Here is a 27,398-nt window from a genome sequence, read left to right on the forward strand (position 1 = left end):
CGGGCAGCCGTGAAGTTTCAGATCGTCATCGAGACGTCGCAGCCGTTCTGTCGCCCTCTGATCATTGTCGAACTGGACAAACTCGATTGTTACAGGTCGAATCTTAGCAATATCCTGCCCGGTTTGGAAGTGGTTACCTTCAATGGGTGGTCCATCGCTATGCAAGTCCTTTAGGCCGTGGAACGCAGATTCGAGGTAGATATCAGCACTGTATTCGTCGTGCATTCCCTCCCAGCGTCCGTCAGTTAAGACAATTATCGTCTTTTTACGTTCTTCTATCTTCCTGGAGGCTTTTACCATCGAATAGTCATTGATGATGCGCTCTAGCTGCGGTATGATGGTCGTCTTGCAGGCTGTCGATCCTGGCGCTAGTGGTTCAGCAAGCTCCATTGCCTTCGTGTATTTCTTGACGGATTTCCTAAATGATCGGGCTTTGGCGCTGTCAACGATGGCGCCCGGCTTCGTGTCGGGATTTGTGAAGTAAAGCTCCATTCCATCTTCATCGTAGCCGAGAGCCCTCCATACCAGAACTTCTAGGAGCTCGGTGGCCTGCACCCACCATGACGCCATTGTATCTCCATTGTCCACCAGAAATACCTTTCCATGTCAGTGTCTAGACACATAGGCGCTATCTTTTGCGGGCAGAACTTACAATGTCTCGGTTTTTAAATAATTCTTCCAGACGTTGATCCAAGAGAACGAGGAGCTCGTTGTTAGAGACAATGCCCTTTACAGTCGCTTGTTGTTTACCAAGCAGCGAACTGAGACTTCTTGGGTTTGGCTTGTACAGCATGCCATTCTTCTGGAGCATTTGCTTGACTTGCGCGACCTTCATGCCGAGGATTTCTGGAGTTCCGAGAAGGTTCTGTGGGGGGGCTGGTGGGGTTGGTCTTCCTGTTCCGGTGCTGTGATATGACGCTGAACTCTGACCGTTGGCAGCAAACACGTCAAAGCGTTCCATATTGGGTGTTTTGTAGGGAAAACTTTCCCTACTTTCGACGTGGTGGTTGATCACGGGCATCCTGAGCGACGGTCGAGGCGTTTGTACAGGAGAACCGTCCGTCTTTCGAGAGCGCTGAGCGGTAGGCTGGATTGACTTTTTCGACAGCTTCTTACGGCCTTCGCCTGTAGTATCAGATGAAAGTAGACTATTTGGCCTGGGCCTTCTTAGTGTGTCCGAATCCACTCGCGTGAAGCCAAAGCTTTGGTCTTGGTGATGCTCAGCCTCCAGGTCGATAGTCTCGATCAAGCTTAGAAGGTCCGTTGCTACAAGAGACTCCACAGCCTGAGCATTGTCAAGAATTCTTTTAAACTCTTCATGAACTCTCGTGGCCTCCCATCTTTCCGTGCTGGGTACCAACATATGGAAGTCTACCATGTCTAGTACCGCTGATGTAAAGGGATCGGTCCTCCGAGCGGCTTCGCGGAGGTATTTGTGCCAGCTAATGACGTGGCCCAGAACATTCTCGCCATCATGGAACGCATCGTTCATGTCATCCTTGGCAAGGAGGCGGAGTTCCTTGTATATCAGGAAGCCCTGGGCGCCAAGAACAACGAAAGTCGCCGCAATCGAAAGAACGCAACCAAAAGACCACACGTCGCTTCTTTGTGTGATAGCTGACTCTGAGTCTACGAGTCCGTTGAGGTGTGCAGCCTTCTCGGGCGAAGCTAGAAACACAGAATCAGTACCTTCCAAATAACCTTAATTGAGTTGCCTTACCATAAGTTCTGGTACCCCTTGTGGCTTGGGAACGTGGCAACGTCGAAAGACCACACTGCTTCAGCAACATGCTTGCCTCTCCCGGATCTGCCAGTTTGAACTGGTCATTCACGCGTAGAATGTTCTCGGGCTTGATATCTCCGTGCCATCTAAATCGGCTTAGTTAATTTGCAATAGTGAGGCTTCCATGTAAACTTACACCGAGTACTCATGCCTATCGATTTCGACGGTATGGAGTGATGCCAGCGTTCTAGATACTTCGGACATGGACCTCCAGAATCCGTTGATCTCTTGGAAAGATATTGGAGGAGCTTCGTCGAGGATGGTATCGTAGAAGTCGGAGTCGGCCAACTCTAGAACAATGTTGAAGTATTCTTGACGCCCATCCGGACCAGATTCGTAATTGGAGAACCATCCAATATAACGAATCATCCCCTCCGTTCCACTCAGATTGGAGAACATTTCGATCTCGTTGTCAAACTGAGTTTTCTTTTGTGGTTTGAACTGTTTCAGGGCAAACCGATAAGTCTATAACATATGATTTTGTGTCAGCGAATGGTTGAAACTAGTTGAAAAAGGCCAATGGGGAAGGATAAGAAACACTCACATGACCCTTACTCAAGCTATCAACTGGCACCCTCTCTTTCTCTTCTCTGTCTTTCCTGTCAATTCTGGCCGAACCCATGCAACTCTGCAGCTGCTCTCCGACAAGCTCTTCGAGTACGTCGATCTCGTATAGGGTGGCTGTGTTCTCCGCGAAGCCTCTACTATCTCGAGAGGTTGTGATCTTGCGCTTTCGAGAAAAGGGACTGACGCATTCGCGATATGAAGTTGCCATATGCAGTTCAAGTTGAATCGGACACCAAGCGAATTGCTTCTCGTAAAACTCGGCATGGAAGCGAACGCGATTTGGCGGCGGCTCGATGCATCTCTCAAGTGTCTCCAACTCGATAGGGAGTCTGTGCAGCCCATTGCTTTTGAACAAATGGATCATTTCTGGAGCATCTATGTCGAGAAGCGTGTAGAATACCGGTTGACAGTTATCGTAGTGCTGTCTTCTCATCATCGGCGGTTGAAGTCGATGTCGAAGATAGGCGGTCTGACCTAACCAGTCGAGACTGTCACTGTACTCTGGAGGGCATTTTGGAGAGGGGCGGGTGAGCCTTTGGGTGACATTTTTTACCAAAATAAATTTCTGCCCACATGTCGAAATTCTGGTCTCTTGATCTCGAATTCTGCGAAACTCCTCAACGGCCCATAAGAATTCTCGAGCAATTTTTGCTTGGTGATCTTGACTCATTTTCGGGAACGTTTGAGGGGAAGGCCACCGGTGATCAAGCTTGTGGCTGGCTTGGAAATTCTTGCCGATCGATTACATCACCTGGAATGGATAGCAGCAAGATAGGCAAGTGATGGCGAGTTTGTCGTAGCCGATGGTTTCGCTGCCAAATTTCCGGGGGAGGGGGGAGGTTCCAATGCTTGGAAAAGTATATGCACGCATCTATCAGACAGATGTTGGAATGGATTCCTGGAGGGAAGGATGAGTGTTTTAAGCAGGCCAGCAGGCTCGGCAGACAACAGTTGGTGGGTTTTTCGGTACTATAGGGAAGGGGAAGGGCTGTCCCAGATGATATGCGGCTGAAGATCTTCGGGGCCAGGACAAGTAGCACAGTAACCGACGCCCAACGGTCAATCGCGTCATTTAGTCGTAAATAAGAGTGAAAAGAAAGTAGCGAGCTTTCGAATTGGGAAGGCCCAACACAGAAATATCTCGACTTTCTCAATCTTCCTGAAATTGTTCACTGAAGAACCCAGGCTTGTTTGAGTCTCCTTTTGTTGTTTCCAAAGGACTTGGAGACTACTTTTCATAATCTGGACTGGGAAGAAGGCACCTTAAGCTGATATGGTGTGCAGAAAGAGGGGTCAGATTCTCCCACTTGAATGCCACACCACTCGCATAGGTGTGTCGCAATTATGTTGAGTGCTTAAGGCTTCCAGCTGAAGGTCCGCGGACCAAGGCTCACCCTCCCGCTCCCCAAGCCTCCATGTTCCATCCGTCTGAGTCAGACGTTTGGCCATACTATCCGTCTACGCATCTTGAGATTTATAGGTAAAAGTCCGTAGTACCTCGACGACCTAAGCTGCCGTCTGAACTGATCCAGCCCTCCCCGCAACGGGCCGTCAGCGGATGTGGGACAGTGACCCAGGATGGCCGGACGATTTGACGTCCCGTATCGTCGGATCAGCAACCTTATCATCACCTCCTACCACCGGCTCTGCTACGGTCTGACAAAGTTCCTTCAATTCGCCTCATTTCCAATAACTGATGATTGGGTGAGAACGGGAGACAGTGGAATGGCCGGCGTAAGGCAGAGCCTGGACGCTCAGGCGAAGGAACTTGAGGGGCGTGCCTGCATCTATCGTTGCTGAGAGCCAAGCAACTGGTCAAAAGGGATGAGACACCCTGTCTGTCATATTTCTTCCTGGCCATGCCAGCAAATCCTCCAAGGCGGCCAGGTTGCCTTGCTTCAGCCTGTTCCGGGCTTGCAAAAAGGGTCAGGCTACCGTGGCCCGCCTGATGCAGGTGACACAGCATGAAACCATTGACCACCCCGGCAAACCTGCCACCTGCCCTTCAAAAGGGACGGTAAGCCCCAGGTGTAGAAATCAGCCTACGGAATGATATTTTCTCGGTCAACGCCCATGGCCTAGGTGGCACACCTTTCCCGCTCTCAATCCAAGATTTGACCGGAGGCCTGCGACGCGACCGAACCCCGCGAACTTCCATAGCCACCGACATCAGCCTCATATTCTACCGTCATAGTCTCTGTCATAACGATCAATCTTGCAGAAAAAAACTATGCCGCGAGGAGATCCGAAACCACTTTCCAGAAAGTCGTCGAGTTGGGCGAGCCATTTGAAGCAGAAGCCCGGGCCTGCTCGTGCATCGACCTTCCCAGCCACACCTCCCGGCTGGGTTCAAGTCATCATCTCAGCATACAATTTACAATGGACCGATCTCCGGAACTGGCTTTTAGATCTCTTCAAGGATCAAAAAGCCTACTTCACTGACAAACAGGTTGACAACATAATGGTTTAGCCCTCTGCCTGGCTGATTTCGACTGACATGACGTGATGGCAGATACTTCACGATGATCACTTTCATTTCTATGCTCCTAGGCCGTTGACAGAGGTTCTTAGCCCCTCGCAACTTTCTAGTATCCGACAACTGACTTTATTAGGCTGAAAAGTCGGAAATCGATGGTCTTCGAATGAACGAAGACCAAACCAAAACCACACACTACGATCAACGAGCAAAGACTCCAGATCAGAGCCAGCCGCAGCGCGACAATCTCAAGTTTTGTTGAAACCGGCAATTCGGTGGCAGATGGCTCTTTGGGAATTTCGTCCATCGTATATATAGCTCTTTAATACCGAACTTAGGCTTTTTTGTTGTGCCGGAGAAGCACTGGATGTTTGTTTGAAATGAATCATGATTTAATAATGCGTCTTCGACTTGAACACGGAAGGTCTCAAAGTGAATAATTCGTGGCGGAGTAGGCAGCCTTTCCGGCCCGATCGAATGGCGGACATGTCACGTTGCATTTCTTGTGGCACGCGGCCGCACGCCAGCGACCCATTGATTGGTAAATTGGCAACTCGTAAGACATGGCTGCGTACCGTGCTTAGCTCATCGCCACCTCCTCTGCGTGAACGTGGCCAAATCATGTATCAGGATGCCCGATAGTCAGCCTTGGCTGAAGCCTTCGGAGTTGCCTTTCAAATGCGGCAGAGGAGCTCAGGAAGCCATCTTCTCTTAATTATGTTGTTGTCGTCCTCTAAACTGGACGTCTCGTACTGGACATTCTAGAACTCTCTTCTTAACCGATATGCAAGTCATCAGTGGGTCCTGAGCTCTAATTCCACTCTCAAATTGGAAATAGTGCAATGGCTGCCATGCCACATTTTACTGCGTCGTATGACGACTTTCTTCAATATCCATTGAACCTTCCCTCAGCGCTGAAACATGGAACATATGCGCTGTCTCAACATCGTCAACGCTTGTACGATTGTAAAGACCGACTTTTCGTTTCAGATAGCTCCAAGACCCAAGCTCAATTCAAACTGCCAGTCAGGGACATCTCCTCGACTGGAAGGGTCGACAAGCTCAATATCTTTAATGACAGCCAGTTGGAAAGCTTTCTCCGATGTGGCAACCCTCAAGGAATGAACAGTGGGTCCTCTTCCAATGGACATGTAGCATCTAAGCAGGATGAGCAATGCCGATTTATGTGAGTACTTCAGAAAAATGGGTTCGGCGATGCAGCATGACTGATCATATCCATGACAGTTTTCTATGGGCAGAGCACACTGTAGGACCACTGAGACTAAGTGCGATAATGCTACTTCGGCTTCTAAGCTTCTATCAAGTAAACCCACACTTCTTGGATTTTCTCTACGCCTATGCATCGCCGCACGCTGAGGACAGAGAGCTGCATTTCAGTGGCTTCAGGACCGAGAAGACGTTGATCAATCCGGTGCCCGGAACAAAAGTTCCGGAGCTTGGTCGAAGTGGTAGAAGATTCCAACTTTGTTACAACTTGAAAACCGCCGCACCAAAGCCAGGTGGTAATTGGAAAATCCGCCAGGCTGCCTTTCACCATCAATTCGATGTCGGACAAGCCACGCAGTTGTGGATCATTGGTGACCCGCATGCTGCCCTCAAAGACCGAATAGGTGAATTATATTGTGACAAGAACACATACGACACCAGCTTTTCCACCCTAGAGCAGGCATTCCAGTCTTCTTTAGAGACACACATTGCTTTTGCACAATGGGCGACTTCGGAGTGGAGATGGAATGTGCGGTTTCTTGAGCAAGGAGCTGAGGACTTGGTAAGACACCGACAATTGTTCATATTATTCGCCTTTCCATTTCTTATTGCTGACAATTTTTACATAGACCCTATCAGCCGCTCTGATCAATGAGAAGCGTCATATAGAATCATTGGATCCGGGATCACTCGGGAGCGTCCAAAGGTGGGAGGAGAAAACAAATGATACGATCATGGCTATGGAATCAAATGCCAATATCATGAAGCTCCTTCAGAGATTTTACAGAGATCTCGTCAAAGACGACGATTTTCCATCAAAGGCACGCCGTCTCTGTCAGCAGGCAGCGAAAAGTTTCTGCCTGCAACTCGACGAGTTGATATGCGAAACCCAAATGCAAATCTCCAGAGCCAAAGTGTTGATCAGGACTGTGGCGGATCGAAAGACTATCGTATGTTTCCTTCCCAATGTTCCGAGTGACGCCAGAGATGAAGCGTACTGATTGACATCTGTGATGAAAGCTCATCCAGCACCTTCAAACCCAAAACGCGCTCATTTCCTCAAAGCTTACGGCGAGTATGTATGATCAAGCCGACCGAAGTGCCGTGGAAGCTATCGCAGTGCGTATAGTCACGATAGTGACTTTAATCTATCTTCCGGCGACTTTCTCTAGTGTAAGTTGTTTCTTCTGCAAAATTTCATGCCTACTCATGCAGAAACATTTAGACATTCTTCAGTACCGACGTCGTTAAGTACCAGGATGGAGAGGTCTTTTCTCAAATAGCACTTGACAGATTTCTCCAAGTGACCCTTCCACTCATGTTCTTGACCTTTGTTCCTGCAGGAATCTGGTTCTGGCTGGAGCGACGTAGGCGCGCCAAAAGGTCTCATGAAACGAAAGGCTACTTTACAGATTTCTTCTCCCATGACACGGACAGCTCTACGCATTAATCCTTTGATGATTCCGTGACAGAGTCCTGAAGGTTTTTACGCCTGCAATCGAGCCGTTTCTGGTATTCTACGTGCTTTGACATAGACTTTTCTTTTCTGGGCGGACACTCTTAACTAACCGGGCGGGTCACTACCTGAACAAGGCGTTCGGTTTCCTCATATAGGTGAGCCTGACGTTTGGTATTATTTGATTCAAGATTGCCATCGCTGATCACAAGCACATGAGATTGAAGATTTATTGGGCAGTGGTAACTATTGCTTCGCAGCTTTCTGATATCCAGAACAACACATTTACCAGGGTTTTGCTCCGCAGCAAAAGATTGCCAATTTGAAGACGGTCGGCAGCAATGCATATGATAGGCATGTTTTCATTGGGTTAAATAGGCATTATAAATTGAACAGATGCACGCTCCATCATAATCACTACCACAGAACTGATCACTGGCTCGAAACCCTCTCGCTTTCCTTCTTGATATCCGCATCAAATTCCCTCCAGTTTGCCAATGTCTTCTTCTCAAATCCCCAAAACGGCTTCATCAGAAATGCAAAGAGACCACTGAAGTCTTCAGACTGGATCATTGTGGTGCCCCCAGGCGTCTTCTCGCTTGCCCGGAAGTAAAACGAGTGGGCTCCTGAAAAGATGTAAGGAAGGGACCCATTCCACCTGAAGATTTCTTTTGAGTTTTCCTGCCATTTTGTTAGACAAAAGGGTTGTAAGCACGGGTTTAAAACATACCAAAATGACAGGTGTGAAAGCCATTCCCTTGAGGGTGGTGCTGACGACGTCGCCCTCCTTTAGCTCAGACGGCTTCTTCGACTCGTCTTTGGTGGACATCTTCCACACTTTGGTCCACTCATCAAAGCGATGCCAGTCAAGAAACTGGGAAAATTCAGGAACACTGATATAACGAGACCAACGACGGGTGGTCACTTACCACTGACCTCACCGTTGCTGGCGGCGCAGCAATCTCAACCTCCGTCGCGATGCTGTGTGTGACACCCATGATGTTGTGGCTGGTCCGTGCACTTGTAGATGGTGGCTTGAAAGGTTGAAATGAGTCTCTGAAGGTTCTGAAGATGAAATGACGATGGAATTTTCCTGCTTTTTTTCTGTTTTAAGGAGAAAGGCAATGTTGATGATGTTTCTGTTTTCGAATGAACCAGTTCTTCAAAGGGCCAAGTCGCGGTCTTTATAGACATGCCAGACTGCCATCCTCACCAACTTCGCCGGGCGCGACATTCCTCCGCCGCAAGCCACAAACGCGGGGTTCGACAAACTGGCGCACCAGAATTCCGGACTGTGCCGTTTGAGGCGCCCAGCTAGTGTGCCCGACAAGGGGCGGCCGGGGGAATTGCAAGCGGGGTTCGGGGTTCGACTAAGCAAGCCACATTCTGTTATCGGCGCCGCGAAGGATCGGAGTGTTTACGCCTTTTCTTCTCATCGGCAAGACGCGGCGACGCTCCGACATCGTGGGCGCGGGTGCTTCTCGCGGTAGCCAAGAGTGGAAATTCGTAAAGCTAAATTCAACGGCCTTCGTCTGCACCAATCGAAGTGACATTGGGATCATCATGGTCGCGGCGTCGTGGCTGGTGAGGAGCACTGCAGCATCGTGGAGACAATTTGCGGAGGATCTGGCGGAGGATGGTGATCAACGCCGCTGCACTTGGAGACAATCGACCCACAGACCTCTTGTTTAGCCGCTGGAAGCAGGTTCTTATCTCAAACTCTCTTCATTTTGCGTTCATTCTCAGGTCAAAGGTTTCTCTCATGAGCACTTAGTACTGCCATTCCATGTTCACTCAAATACATGTCCTAGCGTAACAATTGGGCCAAAAATCAGCAACATCAAAGCCTGCAACCGCGTCTCTGTGCTAGGCTTCTCTGACTGGCAGTCGTTCCTGAGGTCTTGATCCATGAATGGATAAGCTTTGATCGCTGCCAGCTCAGACGCAACCCATCAGTGATCGACAAGAACCACGCCACGCGGGTGTTGCGAATAGCTTCAGTTTCTCATCCATCTCGAACCCAATCCCAACCCCTCGTCATTCGCCACTGACCTCGGAAATGTCACAACTCACCCCGCAACGCCGGAGTAGTCCAAGCCCCAACTGTCTTCCCAAAACACAACAACAAACCGCCAGAAAAGCTTCAACTCGTCCTCGCCGACCTCCACAAGGCGTCGAGTCTTGGCGGACAGCATCGGTAGGCTCGGCACCGCAACCTCAGCCAAGCCCCCCAGGAGAAGCGCGAAAGCGACGTTGAGGCTCATCAATGAGCCGATGGGGGATAACGCATTGTGGTATAGCCCAGCTGGGCGCTCAACTCCAGACGCCGTCCGTGCAAGGCAGCCCCTGCCAGCAAATGTGTCAAACTGATGAACAGCCTGCCGTTCGGTTGCTCCCGAGCTCCTCTCCTGTTGCCCTACGGGCTGGACCACTCCGTCTGGGAGTTCCTGTCAACTCTGCATGGCCCCCTAACGGGCTGCATCTTAGAGACCTCCTGGCTCGGTGATGTTGGCTCCAGCTCTCATGAAAGAATCGCACAATCACGCCGACAAAAGATTCAACCTCATCATTCAATTCCTCTCGGAACAATCTTGCCGAATCCTCAAAACACCCGGGACAACCGGGCCCTGACTGGGGCCAGCAGTTCACGGACACCGGAGTCAGCGAAGTGTGCGAAAAACTCTAAACTACCCTGCTTGAGTCGTGATCCCTGCACGATGCCTCCTATTTTCCCTATTTTCAGACTCCTCGGCTCCGCCACAGCAACGGGATGGCTCTGGTCGCAATTAACTCAATTCCAGCCCCTCGGGTCCGCGGGGAATGAGACGACGGGGAGATTGGCATTTGGCACGTTTTCCCTGTAGGGACGAACGGCGTTCTAGAAGCGCGCGGGAGACAACAACAGATCGGCCTATTTAACAACAGGCCCCCATCCGTCTCATCTCACGATCTTCTCTCTTCCCTCCTCACCCATCACCGCCTTTGCTTTCCCACAATCGCAACAAGTGTCTCTCACTTCAGTCCCTCACTTTCGTGAAACCACCCACACTCTTTTTCCAGAGCTCCAGTCACACCACATTCTTTTCCTTGTTTTTTCACCCAACAACAACCCCCGTTTCACCAAAAACTAGCCAACATGAAGGTCAACGCCATCCTCTCCGCCGCCGCCCTCGCCGGCTCCGTCTCCGGCCTCGCCCTCCGCCAGACCACCCCCATCTGGCAGACCCTTCCCGCGACCCCGGACCTCCCCACCCCCATCAGCACCACCACGGTCCCCATCAACGGCATCAAGATGTGGTACCAGAAGTACAACGAGAAGGCCGGCGCCGTCCCCATCGTCATGGACCACGGCGGCCTCGGCTACTCCGCCTACTTCGGCGCCGTCATCTCCCGCCTCGTCGCCAACGGCCACTACGTCATCGCCCTCGACCGCCGCGGCCACGGCCGCACCACCTACAACAAGGACGACGTCTTCACCTACGACCAGATGGCCAAGGACATCCAGGCCTTGCTGACCGAGGCCGGCGTCAGCACCTACAACGTCGTGGGTTGGTCCGATGGCGGCATCACCACCCTCGCCGCCCTCATCGACGCTACCCTCACCAAGCCCATCAACAAGGCTTTTGTGTTTGGCGCCTCCGCCAAGCCCGACCAGACCAACGCCACCTTCAGCGACACCGCCGTCTTCACCGAGCTCGTCTCCCGCTGCAGGACCGAGTACGGCACCCTCCAGCCCGGCGCCAACTTCACCGAGTTCGCCACCAAGGTCTCCGTCATGGAGGGCACCCTGCCGCAGTTCACCGACGCCCAGCTCGGCGGCATCGACGGCGCAAAGGTCATGATCGCCGGCGCCGAACACGAGGAGGCCGTCAACCTCGACGTCCCCGGCATCCTTAACAAGGCTATCCCCGGCAGCAAGATGACCATCCTCACCGGCGTCAGCCACTTCGCGCCCCTCCAGGACCCCGACCAGTTCACCAAGGCTGTCGAGGACTTCTTCAAGGCGTAAAAACTCTTTGTTCCTTCTGGCTGAAATGTTAAACGGGGCGTTCTTGGGGTTTGTTTTTGTATGATTTCGTTGATTTGGTATAGAGGGTACGAGAAGGCAACTTGTATGCGTCAACTTTTCAAAGCATGGCGGGTGTTGAGAAGATAACTTCAATCCAGCGACTGGACAAAACAAACGTGGTGTCTCCCTTTTATGATGTGAGTGTTGCGCTATGCGCCATCGGTTACATGGGAAAATGTGCCACCAGGCTTGTGAAAAATGACTCAAATTCAAACTGGCTAAGATGATGACCAAATTCTATACAACCCCCCAAAATCTCCCAACAAACTTCATATATATAAACCAACAACATCGAATGCAAATCGTCTACTGATTCAAGCCTTGCGTCGGCCCGTGCTCGGCCACCTTACCCTTATCCAAACGGATGAAGTAGTTGGCATCTTGGACTGCCTCGAGACGGTGGGCAATAGTGATGACGGTGCTAGTTGTCAACCCGTTTCTCAGTACCTCCTGCACTCTAGCGGCCGTCTCCTTGTCAATCGACGCAGTCGCCTCATCCAACACGACGATCGGGCTCCGTCGGAGGACAGCCCGACCGATGCCGACGAGCTGACGCTGGCCCTGGCTCAGGTTCTTGCCACCGCCCTCGATGTGCATGTAGAGATCCCAGTCGGGACCCAAGACGCGATGCAGGACACCGATGCAGTCGACATCGGTGTACTGATGCAGCGGGTCGAGGTTATCACGGAGCGTACCGGGGAAGAGTACCGGATCTTGTGCAACGAAGCTGACTCTCTGCCGCCACAAGTGGACGTCTACGTCGGACAGCTTGTACTCACCTATGCGGATGCAACCCTCGGACGGGTGGATCGTTGCGAGGAGCGCGAGGGCCAGGGTGGACTTACCAGACCCTGTTCTGCCCAGAACGGCGCAAGTCGATCCGCCAGGGATTGTGAAGGTGGCATTTGACAGCGAGGGATCAAGATGGGGTGCGTACTTCAGAGTGACGTTCTCAAAGCTGACGTCGTCGACGTGGTGAGGCCAGCTGGCGGGAGGCTTGGTGTCTCCGCAGGGCTCCTCTGGAATGTGAAGAAGCTCGATTACACGCTCAACGGACACAAAGTCCATCTGAAGGGTACCGTACTGCTTACAGAGGTTGTGGGTTGCCTCGACAAAAGACGAGGCGGTGGTGAGGACGAAAGCCGTCAAACCCGGCGACAGTCCCTTGTAGAGAGCCAGAAGAGTAAGCGCAAAGGTTGAGAGGGCAGATAGGGCGTCGAATCTGTACATCAGCCAAGCCTGCAAGCTCCAGTAGAAGTGGTCCATCTTCTGAAAGGCGTCGGTGACCACGATGTTCATGTTCTGGAAGTGGTGCTGGGCTTTGAAGGCACGGATCGTCGCCAAACCATCAAGGAGAATGCCAAAGTTGGACATCAGCGGACTCAGCGAGACCATCTCCAATCTTCGCAGACTTTGCGACGTCGGTAGGAAGCGCATGAAGACGTAAACGAACCACAGAGTCATTCCGACGGAAAAGAGAAGGAAGAGCGGGGTGACGGAGGCAATGACCACCATACTCGAGAACCAGGCCAGGGACCACCAAGCCACCTGCTGCAGGGGAGACATGATACCTCCGTCAATCATACCAATATCTGAGACGAGGCGGTTCATGAGGCGTCCGACGGGAGTGACGTCGTAGAATCGGAAGGTAGCCCGGCTGACTTTCTCAATGACCCGGCGGAACAGGCTCTTGGCGGCCTTGTAGATCATGAGCAGGGCGAGACCTTCAGACAAGGTGAAGATGAGAGCCTGGAAAATCGCGATTCCCAGATAAACAAAAAGCCACGGGCGCAGGTCGACATCGGGATCCGGGAGCTGGTCAAAGAGATGGGAAAGGTCCACGCCAGCCGAGGCAACCTCCACAGAGGTCTCTTCGTTATACGACTCGCCCCAGGCCTTGAGAAACCAGTAGTTGAGGAGGCTGCCCAATCTGAACAGACCAAAGACGAGCACAAGCGCGCCCCACCACTTAAGCTTGCCCGCCTTGATATAAGTCCAGTAAACAGACAACATGACTCCGCCGTGGGCTCGGTGCTCGTCTTCAATGAACTTGGATGGGATCGCGGCGTTCTGCTGAGTCTCATCGATCGTGTTCTCCTGCTCATCTTGATGGGCCGTCTGGTCTTCGTCCTCGAGAAGGAATTTCGCAATCTCATTAGATGCCTCTTCCGAGCTCAAAACGCGTGCGGTGCCGTCAACGATTTCAACCATCTGCTGAGCGAGATGGAGGCACAAATCGACTCTGTGAGTGACAAGGACAACAGTGCGACCTTCCACAAGAGAACCCTGAAAAAGCTTCTTGACAATGGACTCGGCGGTGTTGTGGTCCAACGCAGCGAGAGGGTCGTCCAACAGTAGCACCCGCGACTGGCTGTACACAGCTCGTGCGAGCGCGACTCGGGCTCTTTGACCACCCGACAACCCGATGCCGTTCTCGCCCATGTCAGACAAGTCGCCATGCTTGAAGTTGGCCAGGTCAGGAAGCAATGCACAAGCATCAAGTACTTGGGTATACCGAGCAGCGTCGAAAGGCGCCGAGAACAAGATGTTGTCGCGAATGCTCATGTGCTGAAGCCATGGGGATTGAGCGCAGAAGCCGATCGGTTCGGTTGGGATGATGACGTCGCCCATTAGGCGATCCAGTTCTCCGAGAATCGCCTGCAACAGCGCCGACTTTCCCGAGCCAACCTTGCCGAAGACAACGGTGAGACCCTGGGGAAAGGTCAGGTCGAGGTTTCTCAACACTGACCGCTCATACCCGGGCCAAGCAAAAGAGGCTTTGGTGAACTTGATGTCGTTGGTCAGATGGTCAGTGTACACGCCATCCTTATCAGGCTCGCCCATGAACTGTTCGATACGGCCCATGGCGATAGATGCGTTCAAAACTACGGTGATGAGGTTGGGCAGCTCCTTGAAGCTGGTTTCCAGCATGGCAAACAGCTGAAGAGCCGGGAAGGCCACGTCGACGGTGAGAGTCTTGCCAGCTAAGAACGTATAAGCGAAGAAAGTAGCCACAGGGAAAAGGGTCCCGGAAGCGATGTTGATGGTAGCGATGGCGATCCTCCACAGACCCGTAACGATTCTGGTGTTGAGCTCGCGCTGTCTGGTGACCATGATGCTGTCCAACCACTTGGATTGCCAGTCATACCAGCGGAGGTGTCTGATGCCTTCAACAAACTGGGATGTCGATTGCAACCTCGCGTCCGTTGCAGCCCTTCGAAGACGCTCTTTCTTTAGAAGCTGTGCGATGAAGATGGTGTTCAAAACTTGCGCAACAATGACGCAGGCCATGCCCAAAACACAAGGCCAGCCGAGGAGCTGCCAAACGAGGACGAAGGACAGGATAAACTGAAGCGGCTTCGTGACGAGAGTGGGGAATTCCCAAAACCGCTGGGCAACCTCGTAGACATCGCTCCTCATGAGGTTCAGGATCTTTCCCGTGGTAGCAGGCTGTCTGTGTTCTTGCAACTTCTTGTACTTGTGGTTGTTCTTCTTTGGTGACCGGAACCAAGATATGATCTTGCGAAACCGGCTTGCAGATTCGCTGTCTCCGTTGCTGTCGTCGGCGTCGTCGTGATTGGCATCGCCATTGGCAGCTCCGTCGCCGGCAAGCATCTGCTCCGCAGCAGGTTGGCCGAAGAACTTTCGAGAGAGGGTCTTAGCATAGAGTGTGGTGATCATCTCACCTCTAGATCTTTCGTAGCAGCGTCTCGAATACCATAGCTGGAAGACCGCCGACTGACAAGCAGCAAGACGGACAGCAAGAATAGCTATTGCGTAGAGAACAGATACCTCCACGTTTTGATCGCCGCCTTGGATTGACTGCAAGAGCTGCTTCAGCAAGATCGGAATAGACAGGTTTGCGGCGGTCTCGATGATTCCTAGGCACGACTGGATGATGAGATCCATGCCATTGGCCGAGATGAGCTTGGTCATCATCGAGCCACGAAGATCGCGGAAGAGGGTGTGAAGCCGGTCATGCTGGAAATCGAAGGGCAGCTGCCAGACGTCCTCGTCGTGGAGCTGCTTCTCGGAGCCCCTGGCGATTAGAGGCCCCATCCACGATACCGTCATGAACTTCCATAAAGTGAGGTTATCTTCAGGGCTGCGAAGTTCGTAACTAGGGTCGGAGTGAGCGATGCCGTCGTCACCGAGCCGGGGGTCCCGCATTGGCATCGCAACGATGCCCATGAGTGCAACAAGGCTGATTAGAGGGTCGACGACTGTGGGAACGGAGATGTAACCGTGGAGCTTGTAGCTGAAAGCGGTCGAAACGATACCGCAGGCAAATATGCTGAGATACAGACTGAGCAGAGTCTTTGGGGTCTTTGACGGGCGGTCAATGGCAGTGATGAGGACTGCACCGACCCAAGGCATCAGGTCCGATATAATGAAGAGATTCCGCGGGGGAGCCACGGCTGCAAAAGTCGCCTGGAGCAGCCCGGCTGCGGCAACGACGATGAGATAGACGGTCCAATACGTCCATTTCTTCTTCTGAGGGGTGTGAAAAGCGCTTGAAAAATGTGATTCCTGGGCGAAGGCACTGCACCATGACGGTCTATGCCGTATCAGCGGACGAGCAGCGACCAGACACCACAGGAAAGCTGCTATGGCGGCGCGAACGAGGTTGGTGAACTCCATGACTTTGGCGGCATCGAGAGATTCCGTCGAGACCCAGGAGGCGTTCCCAGTCTTTGCATGCGGGAAGGCATGCAGAGCCGGAGCCCCAAGCACATCTTGAAGGGCTGCATAGCCGTACAGGGCCACGCGTTGGCCACCCAGGTCGCGGGCATCGTCAAAGTTTGCAGAGCTGCCCATGACGGGCGAGAAGTGTGGCAGCTGGCCGACCAGGATTGCAACGTGTGGTACCGTGGTTGCGGCACCAATCAGGCTCCAGCCGCGGGGTCGTGAGCCAGAGGAGACGTTGAGGTTGCTGGTTGGAGGTTTGTTGACTGACGCGCCGTACAGGTACAGGTCGTACGGGTACAGGTTCCGATTCACCGCTTCAGGTCAATTCGCTAAGGTCGTTGATTACTGCGCCGAATCCTGCTGCACCTGACCTCTCACGTGAAATCTCCGGTTAACAGCATTGTGTCTCGTGTAGGCGAGGCCATGGTCCGCATTCGGCCGGATTTTATATCGCAGGCGGTCGAAAATCGAGGTGTAGACAAAAACGACTGTTCAAGACACGGAACCGGTTTTGAACAAAGGCAGGCGACGAACCGGAGGGGCCCGACGCTTTCAATCTACCGCTGCTCAGGAACGGGGATGGTACGGAGCCGAGTAAGACAAGATTAAACGCCGATAGTGCTTTCACTTTGCGGTTGATGACATAATGGTCCACTTGGGGGCCAAAAGAGGTGGTCATAGCTTCTGGTTCATGCACGGCGGGACGGGAGTACCTCGGCTGTCGGCAGTGGTGATACAAATGTTCCGACAGACCATCTCCCGAACAAAGACCTGGACCTTAGGTAAGCGGACTGACTGACGGTTCATCTCTTTCAAGCAGCAGCCAATTTCCATTGGATACGAGACACCCCACAATCCGAACGCGAACCCGACCGTCCACCCTTGACCGATGTCCCCCCCCCAGGCCCGCCAAACACCAAGGATCTGCATCACCAAGCAATCCAAGCATCGCGGTTCCAACTAACGCCCTCCCACGCGAGTGCTACTGTACGGCGCACACCAACATCAGTGGATCCTTGGACACCGCTGCTAATCAAAGGCGCTGGAAATGCGCTTATGCGGGGAGCCATGTCCCGTCGTCGGTGGACCTGTTGGCGCTGGCCCTCAGGGGCTCGCGACGGACCAGACGCCGTCTGCCGGTCCTACGTAACCCCCATTGCCCATGCCGTCCCGACTTCAAGCGGATCCCATGCTGCGGTGCGCTTCGAGAAGATGGGATCGACTACATAAGGCGAGCGTCCTGTCAGTTCGTCTGTAGTACCAGCCCCTCCATCTCGTCTCGACTACCATCGACCATCAACACATCATGGCGAACGTGACCGAAGCCCTCGCCTCGTCAGGCGTCTTTGACCAGTACTTATCGAAGCACTTGCCGGCAGCCACTGCGGGTTTTGTCTTCATTCTCTTCGCCTGGTTAGCGCAGAGCTTCTTCAAGAATGACCCCTTGGCGAACGTCCCTGTCGTTGGAGGACAAGGTGGGGCATGGAAGAAGCGGAAGGAGTTTGCTGCGGGAAAAGGCTCCGATTACTACATTGAAGGTTACCGAAAGGTGAGTTCTTTGGATTATTTTGCGCTGATGACAGGGTTAATCTATCTTATAGTTCAAAGACAGCATCTTCCGCGTTAGCACTTTGAGGAGTACGTCTGCCCCGCGCTATCCCACCTTAGCATCCCGCTAACATACCGCAGAGCGTGATACTATCTGCGTCCCGCCAAAGTATCTTCCCGAATTGAGGAAGCTTCCCGACGATGTTCTCAGCTTTGACAAGGCCATTGATGAGTCCATGCAAGTCAAGTACACCAAAATCGAGAGTGACACGCCTCTCGTGGTACACACCGTGAAGGCCTCATTGACTCCCGCACTCCGTAGGTTGCCTGTCATCTTCAAATCCAATGTAAGAACTGCCACACTGATACAAAACTCAGCCCGCCTCAATGCCCTCATCTCCGATGAAGTCGTTGAATCCATGCGCCTCGAGCTCCCGCAGTCCACCGACTGGACCGAAGTCAACATCAACGCCAAGCTGCTCCGCATCATCGCTATGGCCTCCGGCCGCGTCTTCATCGGCCCCGAGCTCTGCAGAGACGAGCGCTACATCGACGCCTCCATCAACTACACCATCGACCTCATGACCGCAGTCCACGTCGTCGCCTTCCTCCCCGGGCCCCTGCGCCCCATCGTCGCACCCTTCCTGCCCCAGGTCAAGAAGCTGAACCGCCGCATCGTAGAGGCCGAGGCCGTCTTCCGCCCCATCGTCGACGCCCGCAAACAGGCCAAGGCCGCCGCCGGCGACGACTATCAGGAACCCGACGACATGCTGCAGTGGATGATGAACGCCCAGTCAAAGTTCGGACAGTCCACCAACCGCCAGCTGGCCCTCAACCAGCTCGGCATCAGCTTCGCCGCCATCCACACCACCTCCCTTACGACCACCAACGCCTTCTACTGGCTCGCCGCGAAGCCCGAACTGATCCCGATCCTGCGAGACGACGTCCAGCAAGCCCTCCTCGAGTCTGGCGGCCAGTTCTCCAGCCCGGCACTGCAGAACATGAAGAAGCTCGACAGCTTCCTTCGCGAGGTCCTCCGCTGCTCCCCTTTGGGCGCCGGTCCGTCACCATCCCACAAAACACCCCTCCCCAGAATTCACTAACAACCCCCCAGGCTCCTTCCAACGCAAGGTCCTCAAGGCCATCAAGCTCCCCAACGGCCAAGTCATCCCCCCAGACAACGTCATCGAAATCCCCGCCGGCGGCGTCAACCTCGACGACGAGATCTTCCCCGACGCCGAAGTTTTCGACGCCCTCCGCTACTACAAGCTGCGCCAGGCCAAGGACGCCGCCGAGTCCGGCTCCAAGGCCGCCGAGGTCGTTGCTAACAGCCAGTTCGTCAGCGTCGGCACCTCCCACCTGACCTTCGGCTACGGCCGCCACGCCTGCCCCGGCCGCTTCTTCGCCGTCAACGAGATCAAGATGATCATGGCCAACATCCTCTGCAACTACGAGATCAAGCTCCCGAACGGCGTGACTGAGAGATACGAGAACATCAAGTTCGGCGCCGGTGTAAGTGGAGAACCCCCCTTTTTTTTTTTTTTTTATACAACGTGAGATGATGGCTGACAAGATGGAGATAACAGTCTGTCCCCGACCCCACAAAGACCGTCATGATCAGGAAAATCTAAGTGGTCGTGGTTGCGCCATATTTCCAATCTCATTCATTACATGTAGAATCTCTCAGAATTTCATTATTTTTAGCGCGCAAAGCATCCATAGGGTCAGATTATTAGGCATCACAGGGGTATCAATTCAAACTTCCATCTCATCAACACTGATCTGCTCCATCATGCTCTTCTTGGGCCACTCAATCCAAGGCCTCCACTCGTCGTCGATAACCTCATCCACCATAAGCATCACCCCCATACTCCACCCGGAACACGCCCAATCGTCCCGCCGCTCACACATCCTCGACAAGGCCGCAAAGTGCGCCAGTATAACCAGCGCCGTCGCGTGCCCGCTCCCAATCATCTCGATAAACAGCGCCGGCAGCGTAACGCACCATCCCCACACACCCCCGGGCATGGCATCCCCGTCGCCGGCCGCCGAGACGATCTGATGCGAGCGCCGCAAGCTCTCGAGCGCCAGCACGCACACGCTCTGCTCATTGATAACATCGTGGAACGAGGCGGGCACCTCCCTCGCAAGCGCCGTGACCGCGTCGAGCCGCCGCTGGAACGCGCTGCCCGCGTTCATCATGCCGGGTGGGATCTCGGGCGAGCGCAGGAGCATGTCCAGCGGACCGCCGCTCTGGCGCCACTCCTCGAGCGGCTGGAAGTCGAGGATGCCCTTGACGCCGTGCAGGAAGCGGAAGGACTGGGCGACGTCGCCGAGGCCGACGGCGCGGCCGACCGTCTCGGAGTGCGCGACGGAGTAGACGCTGACGATGAAGATGAGCGAGGCGAGGAAGAAGTAGGCCTCGCAGTTGGACTTGTCAATGTCGTTGAGGCGGGCGGCGAAGAAGCGCAGCGCGAGGTTCTGGTGGTGCACCGAGATGAGATCCCACTTGCGGCGCTCGGCCGGGTGGACGTGAGCGTAGTGCAGCGCTGCGACGGCCAGCAAGCCGTGCATCAGGAACTTCTTTGGAGGTTGTTAGGGGGGTTGTGTTCCATATCGAGATAGAGTTCTCACCACCAACCAACCCATGGGAGGGGGGCCATCCCGGGGAAGTGGGCAGTGGGCAGAGAAAGGCAAAAAAAGACAAGACTTACATGGGAGCATGCCATCTCGGGTATAGCCGTCTTCCACAGCTCCTCAGTGCAGGCATCCGACGGCAGGGCGTTGCATGTCACGGTGCTGTAGTGGTGCATTAAGCGCAGGCTCTGCAGCCAATCCTCCGATAGGAGGTCCAACCCTGGATCCGGGGCCGCTGAGCCGGCGGAGGAGGCGGAGTGGTGGTGTTGGTGGCGGGGGTCGACGAGTGCCGGGTCGCCTGCGTATGGTGACGTGCTGTTCACTTTTTTCCCGAATGAAAGTTTGCTCGTTAGCCAAGCGCCCCTCGGAACGTTGAGGGTGACATGAACGACAGGCACGCATCACACACCAAAGGAGGGTTGCTTGCAGATCGCCGTTCGTCCTGTTGAATACTCACCTGCTGTGGGTGTAAGACTGACATCGCTGGCAGCAGCAGCTGGAGCCGGAGCTGAGGCTGGCGTCGGCGCGGCCTCATGCGAGGCTTGTATCGGGACGTATCCTCCTACTACCGGCAGTTTTGAGGTTGTCGTCGTCGGCGTAAGGGGCGCCGTCACGGCCGGGAGAGGGTCCAAAAGGCTGCAATGCGCGCCGTGTGCGACGCAGCGGTGGCATGGCCTGTTCTCATCGCACTGGAAAAGAAAAGAACGCGCGTCAAAAAACCATCTCGCTCTCTCATGTTCCAAGCTAAGCGTTTAAGATTGCTTGAAGTACACCTTCCTGCGGCATCACAGTTCATCGTACCTTGACACGACGGGCTTTGCATCGCACGCACCCGTTCCTCGACTTCTTGTGCCCAAGCCGTCGGGTGCGCTTCTCCATCGTTCAGCGACTGTCGCCAACCGACTGGGCGGTATGCGAAATGACGTTCTTTGCGTTGGTGGATCGCTAGGGAAAGTGAGGTTGCGGCGTCCTCGTCAACGGCGACGGCGAGAGACGGGTTCGGGTTCGTATACGAGCGGTAGTACCGTCAGAGGGGGCAGTGTTCAGGAAACGAAGGGCCTCGAATCAAGGGGCCAGCGATTTTAAGAGAATGCGAGCAAATTGGTCCTTTACGACCCGCGGGGGCTCCTCCCCTGCCCCCTCGAGCAGTTAGCCTATGAGGGCATCGGGCGGTCCCGAATACGGGACTCGCAGCGGCCACAGGGCGGTGCAACGAGGAGTGATTTGTGGCATTCGTTGCGCTGATCAAGGGGGTGCCCACGGGAGATTGCGGGGAATTCTGGCTAGGGCGCTGGTGGTGAGCCGCTGAGAGATGGCGGAATACGAATGCGGGGCGTGCGGATGATGCGAATCCGAAGGTTTTGGCGGCTTGGTTTAACATGGCTCGGACGGGAGAACGTTTGTTTGTTTGAGATTGAGTGCTGCACAAGAATGCGGCAACCTGCAAGAGTTCTTCCTTTTTGTGTTTGAGGAGAGGCAAGTATGCGATGGCGCGAACTTCATCGGGTTTCTTTTCGCAGCGAATACGGATGGGTATATTTGACATCTTTCTGTCGCGGTATACGCGGATTTGGACGTGGCCGTGGCTATGGTTATTCATCTCGTCTTGAGACTGCTGGAAATGCGGTGATCCTTGCGGCGGTCGGCTCTCCGGCACGATCAGTCAGGGAAATCCATCTCCATGCTCGTCAGCCTGGCGGTTTGAGGAACCGACCCCGAGAAGTTTGCGAAGGCATGAACACCGAGCCGTGCGAAGATATCGGGACCTTCGTAAAACCCGAGAGCTATGAGCTGTCATTTGGCGAGGTCGGGAGGTCGTTGGTTCATGGTGCTGACGCCGGTGATCGTCGACGCTGCGGTAGCGTGCAGGAGAAGGTAGGAAGCATGACGGTGAGATTTTGGTACGACGCGGGCGAACGAAGTGTTTTGTTTGATGCCAAGCCGGAGGTTTTAAACGGCGGATGTCTTGATATGACCGTATCCAGGTCGTTTTGCGTATTGGTGATGAGAAGGTGTGAATACGAGCTGCTGCACTAACAATTTCTCGAATTCCTTATCTTATCGCTCTCAGCAGTGTTTGGTTGAGCCAGGAGCTCTTACCTTCCTCGGCTTCTTACCTTCTACACTGATGTAACCTCACACCGAAGGAATGTCAAATCGACAGGGAAGCTGCGAAAGATCAGAAACTTACAACTGCTATTAAACCAAATCATTCTCGACGCAGCATGGTCGGACGACTCACGACTCATTCTTCGAGACATGACAAAATCACCGCACATATGAATCGACCGCTAACAAGCCTCGCCGAAGAAGACGACCGGTGGAATTCGGTGAGCGCTGATGATGACACACGAGAAAAAGCAATATAGATTCTAGGCTCGGTGACGATCCAATGAGATCAAGAAACCCCGCCGTCACGGAGTTGCGGGGTAGGTTCATCTCATATGCTCAAGAAACGGATGGATAAGGGAGTCCTTACGCTTCATGTCGCTTCAAGTGGTAATGAGACTCGGCAAAAGACCGACGATCAGCACATACTCATCCGTCAACGAAATCACGAGAACCAATGTCTCCAAGCCAAGTCATAAAGCCGGACCCCGGAACTCCTCCCCACGGGAACAGCTCACGGAAGCGCCCGAGAGACAGTCCTGACAGTCTTGACCAGTCCAGCGTCCACGACACAAAAAAGCGCATGATCCGCCATCCCGCCGCGCCTCCGCCCCGTCCTCCCGAAGCAAAGCTAACCTTCGGCCGCTTCCCAATCTCCCGCTCCATCGAATACAATCGGAACCTCGACCACCTCGACATCACCGGCCCCCGTGGATTCCACCACGTCCGCCGCCCCAGAACATCCGCCTCAGACCGGTCCTCCATTATCGTCGCCATCGCAGGCGCCTATCCGAACAACGGCACCGGAGGCGCTCAGCGCTCATCCTGCGGCGTGTATTTCGGCGACAGCTGCCGCGAGACCCGAGGCTTCAGCGTCGACTCCGGACCCGCCACCCCGCACACGAACCAGCGCGCCCAGCTCCACGCCGCCATCGCCGCCCTCGATGCCGTGAAGCCGTTCTGCGAGAAAGGGGGGACATTGGGGTAGTGCCACAAGCGTGGACGAGCAGCGCAGGGTGACGCATGTCGTGATTAAGTCGCATTCATCCTACGTCGTTGAGGCCGTCGGAGGCGGCAAACGGGGACAGTCCCCGTACATGGAGAGGTGGATGGCAACCGGCTTCAGAACTGCCCAAGGTTTGAGCATAAAGAACCTCCAACTTTGGCGGGACGTCTTGCAGCGCCTGCGGGATGTGCAGAATCTGGGTTCGTTTGTTGAGTTTTGGCTGGTGCCGAAGGCTGAGAACCAGGCCGCTCGCGAGCTTGCGACTGCGGGGCAATCCAGACGGGCTGCGGCAGAAGAAGTGATGGCTAGCTTCAGAAACGCTTATGGCCCTTTCCCGACGGTGAAGAAGGAGCCGAAGTGACTCAGATGAGGTTATCTGAGTGGTTGGCGCGGAATTCGTGCAAACGAAGCTCGTTTGCACGAAGACAGGGTCTTCTTTTGCCCCTCTATCCTCCCGCCCCTCCTCTTCAACATATCTCTCTCACTCTTCACAATTATCAGAGTCTCAAGCTCATCTTCCAGTTAATCTCACATTCTTCTTGCTGCTGCTGTACGCAGATAGATCTGCAGCGACGAGCTCACGATGCCACCACAACAGGCCCCTATGCAGCGCATAACCGACATGGTGCTTTCTACTTCCACCGCCACCCACCCAGACCACGAGACTTGCTTCGTTCCTGGAATAAAACCTCTCTGCCTTACGTCTCAATTTCCAGACTCCCACGTGGATGTGTACCAAGGCGACCTCGCCTTTCTCGAATCGCCCGGTCCCGCCATCGACCCCAACGGCGGCCGTTTCGTCCATATTCGCTGCTATCGACAGGACCCCGGCACCCTTCGCCGTGCCTCGCATTGCGACTCTCTGATCATCGCCGTTGCAAGCGCGTGTCCGGCCAACGGCCCCAACAAGTCCGCGATTGGCGTCTTTTTTGGCCCCAACAACCCCTTTAACCTCAGCCTAGCAGTGCCCACCACGTACCGCGTTGAGAAGGGATGCGAGAAACTGCTCTTGCGTCACACGAAGCACCGCGCTGAGCTATACGGCGTAATCGCCGCTCTCAATGCCGTCTTTCCTTTGACACGCCACGACCGTTTCGAATCTGAAACAAACGGCAACATACCTTCTACGCTCAAGCACGTTATCATCAAGATTGAGTCGGGGTACATTGTCGATAAGATATGCAAAATGAAAGCACAGCGGCCTCTTGTCTTCCACCAGGCTTGTGAAGCTGGTAAATCTGACCGCGGTTGCTTGGATCACTGCGATCTTTGGCAGGAGCTGCGTCAGGGGTTGGTGGATTTGGCCAACTGCGGTACTGTGGTTCAGTTCTGGCATATTCCTCGAGACCAAAACTTAGAGGCGGACGCATTGGCGAATGTGGGCTTGGGAAACCCCCTTTCCCCAGCTGTAGATGAGGAAGTCTCAGTGCATTGGCTCAGGCGCATCAAAGTTGATTCAGCTCTCAAGCTTGAAGAGTATGGTTGTTGTACGGAATGGTATGACTGTTATCAGCGCATGGGAACACGTGATTGAGGGATTATGGTCTTGTGCTCGGCGTTCGTGGCGGTAACGGAGAAAGCGTATGTCTATCTAGCTTTGAACGAAAGGAGAGAGAAAAGAAGCAGCCGTTTTGTTTGTTTGGCAGAGATACTATTTGGCAAGCAGTAATATGCACAAGCACCGATCGCTCTCATTGGCACTGCATGCGTGTGCCTGCTGCTCTTGAGCTCACGTTGGGGTCCAAATGTCCAGACATTTTTACTCACTGCCTGGATTTGATCAAATCAACCGCCTGTTCACAATGTCAGTACACCACTCAAGCTCACTTTCTCACTCAAAGATAACTCACCTTCTCAGCCAGCATATAGACCGTCTGCTGCGTATTCGCCCCAGGCAACATCGGCATAATACTTCCATCAAGAACCCTCAACGTCTCCGTCCCATGCACCACAAGATCCTCGCCCACCACCCCGCCCATCTCAAGCGGCTTCTTCGCCGCCGTCGCAATCGGGTGGAAATTCGTCGGGATATACTGCTCCCGTATCCATCTCCGCAGCGCCTCCCCCGTCACATTCCTCCCTGGCGACGTCTCCCGCGGCTCGTACTCCGCAAAGTCCGGGCTGTCCATATACCTCCGCATGAACTCGATCTCCTCGACCATGACGTCCAGATCCGTCGGGTTGCTCAGCGCGCGGTAGTCCACTACCGGCTCCGCCTCCGGGTCCGCCGGGTCGATGTTGATCGTCCCGTGGCTAACCACATGCATGCTCATCACGATCCCGCCCGCGCCGCCCATCAGTGGCAGCCACATCATGTTCGTGTTCTTGCTGCGCAGAAGCTTGGCGTGCAGCTTCTGGAAGGCCGCGTAGCCCGCGATAACCGTCGGGTGCGTGTCCGCAGGCAGGAACGCCGCCGGGTCCTGCGCCTCGTACCGCGCGGCAATCTCCTCAAAGCGGTCCGCCGTCATGGTCGGCAGGCCGATCCACGCGCCCAGGTTCGGCGCCGCGACGCTCCACGGGTCGCCGTTCGCCGGCACCTCCGGGCCCCTGGGGCCGCTGCCGTTCTTCCCCCACTCGTACCCGACACTGAGGTATGCGTGGTCCTGGAAGTTCTGGCCCACGCCGGGAATGTCCAGGAGGACCGGGATGCCAGCCTTGTCGAGGAGCGGCTTCGGCCCGATGCCGCTGAGCTGCAGGAGCTGCGGGGTGTGCACGGCGCCCGCGGCGATGATGACCTCCTTTTTGGCCTTGACGGTGACGGATTGCCCGTCGCCGTCGCGGGAAAAGAACTCGACCCCGGTTGCTGCGGTTCCGTCGAAGAGCACCCGCCGGACCTTGTGTCGTGTGATCACGTCAAAGGTTGGTCTCTGAATGCCGTCGTAATGGCCTGTTCGCGAGTACGATCGTCTGTACGTCTTGGGGTCGATGGATGAGGGGAACCAAAAGAGGCCGTTGTCGCCGCCGGCGCCGTCTAGGGGCACCTCCATCCGCGGCATCTTCTTGACGGCTTGGTAGGTGGGGACTACGAACCAGTCAGCTTTTCCTCACCCGTCTGAATTTTCTGATTCCACAAACTCAGCGTCGGGTTCTGGTACTCGGGGAACGAGGCAAAGATCTTGGTGTTCTCTTCCATCCCCCAGGCTTCCGGGTCCCAGGTGATGTTGAACGCCTCGGCGAGCTCTTCCTCGGGAGGGGTGAAGTGTACAGCCTGCGGTCAATATCAGTGACGATCACATATAAGAGATGGGCGTATGGTTTCACCTTCTTGAAATACGGCAAAATGCCGTCCCAGTCCCAAGTCGAGTCGGGTCCTCCCAACTCCGCCCAGCCGTCGTACTCAATTTTGGTTCCGCGCACCATGACCATCCCGTTGATGGCAGAGCTACCTCCAACACAGCATCCTATCCAAACGAACTGCGTTCGGTTGTTCATCTCGGGCTGCGGGACTGAGGTGATGTTGTACTGAATCCCTGGGTCGTTGAAGTTGCGGCCCTTGCCAGCTTCGATGACCTCGTCCGAAACTAAGAAGACATCAGGGGGAAACTTCGGAGGAGATATCAACGCGAAATACTCACTGAGGTGGCAGTACTCAATAACGAGGACGGATTCTATGTCAATTGTAAGCAGCGCCTCATCTTCCAAAAGGCCTCGTCACTGACTCTTCCCGTCCTCGCTCAGCCGGTCGGCAACCGTCAGGCCGGCCGTACCAGCTCCGACGATGACATAGTCATACGCATCTCTCACTTGTTCTGTTCTTTCCAGAATCGTCGCAGACTCCAAGAGCATCGGTCTCGCGATGACAGATGGCACCGCCAGCATTGCGAGCACGCT

At 54.4% G+C, this 27,398-nt stretch overlaps 7 protein-coding genes across 7 annotated transcripts; 4 read left to right on the forward strand and 3 right to left on the reverse strand.

Annotated features, from left to right (window-relative positions):
* Positions 1-5,668: 5,668 nt before the first annotated feature.
* On the forward strand, positions 5,669-7,503 carry CGCA056_v003529 (uncharacterized protein; the record flags this gene model as incomplete). Its single annotated transcript, XM_037318786.1, has 6 exons — positions 5,669-6,012; positions 6,072-6,199; positions 6,509-6,615; positions 6,683-7,003; positions 7,074-7,226; positions 7,279-7,503. 6 exons carry the CDS (start codon positions 5,669-5,671, stop codon positions 7,501-7,503), a joined length of 1,278 nt encoding a protein of 425 aa, XP_037182626.1.
* A 3,142-nt stretch (positions 7,504-10,645) lies between these two features.
* BPHL (Valacyclovir hydrolase) lies at positions 10,646-11,518 on the forward strand (the record flags this gene model as incomplete). Its single annotated transcript, XM_037318787.1, has 1 exon — positions 10,646-11,518. One exon carries the CDS (start codon positions 10,646-10,648, stop codon positions 11,516-11,518), a length of 873 nt encoding a protein of 290 aa, XP_037183640.1.
* A 366-nt stretch (positions 11,519-11,884) lies between these two features.
* On the reverse strand, positions 11,885-16,396 carry YBT1-1 (ATP-dependent bile acid permease; the record flags this gene model as incomplete). Its single annotated transcript, XM_037318788.1, has 1 exon — positions 11,885-16,396. The coding sequence occupies one exon, from the start codon at positions 16,394-16,396 to the stop codon at positions 11,885-11,887; it is 4,512 nt and encodes a 1,503-aa protein (XP_037183641.1).
* A 1,177-nt stretch (positions 16,397-17,573) lies between these two features.
* Positions 17,574-19,446, forward strand: ATR2-4 (Cytochrome P450 monooxygenase ATR2; the record flags this gene model as incomplete). The annotated part of the gene is made up of 6 exons (XM_037318789.1): positions 17,574-17,816; positions 17,869-17,905; positions 17,957-18,133; positions 18,194-18,874; positions 18,930-19,327; positions 19,402-19,446. 6 exons carry the CDS (start codon positions 17,574-17,576, stop codon positions 19,444-19,446), a joined length of 1,581 nt encoding a protein of 526 aa, XP_037183638.1.
* A 124-nt stretch (positions 19,447-19,570) lies between these two features.
* On the reverse strand, positions 19,571-21,124 carry CGCA056_v003533 (Sterol uptake control protein 2; the record flags this gene model as incomplete). The annotated part of the gene is made up of 4 exons (XM_037318790.1): positions 19,571-20,398; positions 20,530-20,774; positions 20,910-20,960; positions 21,019-21,124. 4 exons carry the CDS (start codon positions 21,122-21,124, stop codon positions 19,571-19,573), a joined length of 1,230 nt encoding a protein of 409 aa, XP_037183639.1.
* Positions 21,125-24,150: 3,026 nt separating this feature from the next.
* On the forward strand, positions 24,151-25,101 carry CGCA056_v003534 (uncharacterized protein; the record flags this gene model as incomplete). The annotated part of the gene is made up of 1 exon (XM_037318791.1): positions 24,151-25,101. The coding sequence occupies one exon, from the start codon at positions 24,151-24,153 to the stop codon at positions 25,099-25,101; it is 951 nt and encodes a 316-aa protein (XP_037183636.1).
* Positions 25,102-25,330: 229 nt separating this feature from the next.
* xptC-3 (Dehydrogenase xptC) lies at positions 25,331-27,386 on the reverse strand (the record flags this gene model as incomplete). The annotated part of the gene is made up of 6 exons (XM_037318792.1): positions 25,331-25,360; positions 25,418-26,589; positions 26,643-26,775; positions 26,829-27,088; positions 27,143-27,175; positions 27,227-27,386. The coding sequence occupies 6 exons, from the start codon at positions 27,384-27,386 to the stop codon at positions 25,331-25,333; spliced, it is 1,788 nt and encodes a 595-aa protein (XP_037183637.1).
* Between the last annotated feature and the right edge of the window lie 12 nt (positions 27,387-27,398).

The sequence above is a fragment of the Colletotrichum aenigma genome (assembly GCF_013390185.1).
Source record: "Colletotrichum aenigma strain Cg56 chromosome Unknown KSG_Cg56_contig02, whole genome shotgun sequence".
NCBI lineage: Eukaryota > Fungi > Ascomycota > Sordariomycetes > Glomerellales > Glomerellaceae > Colletotrichum > Colletotrichum aenigma.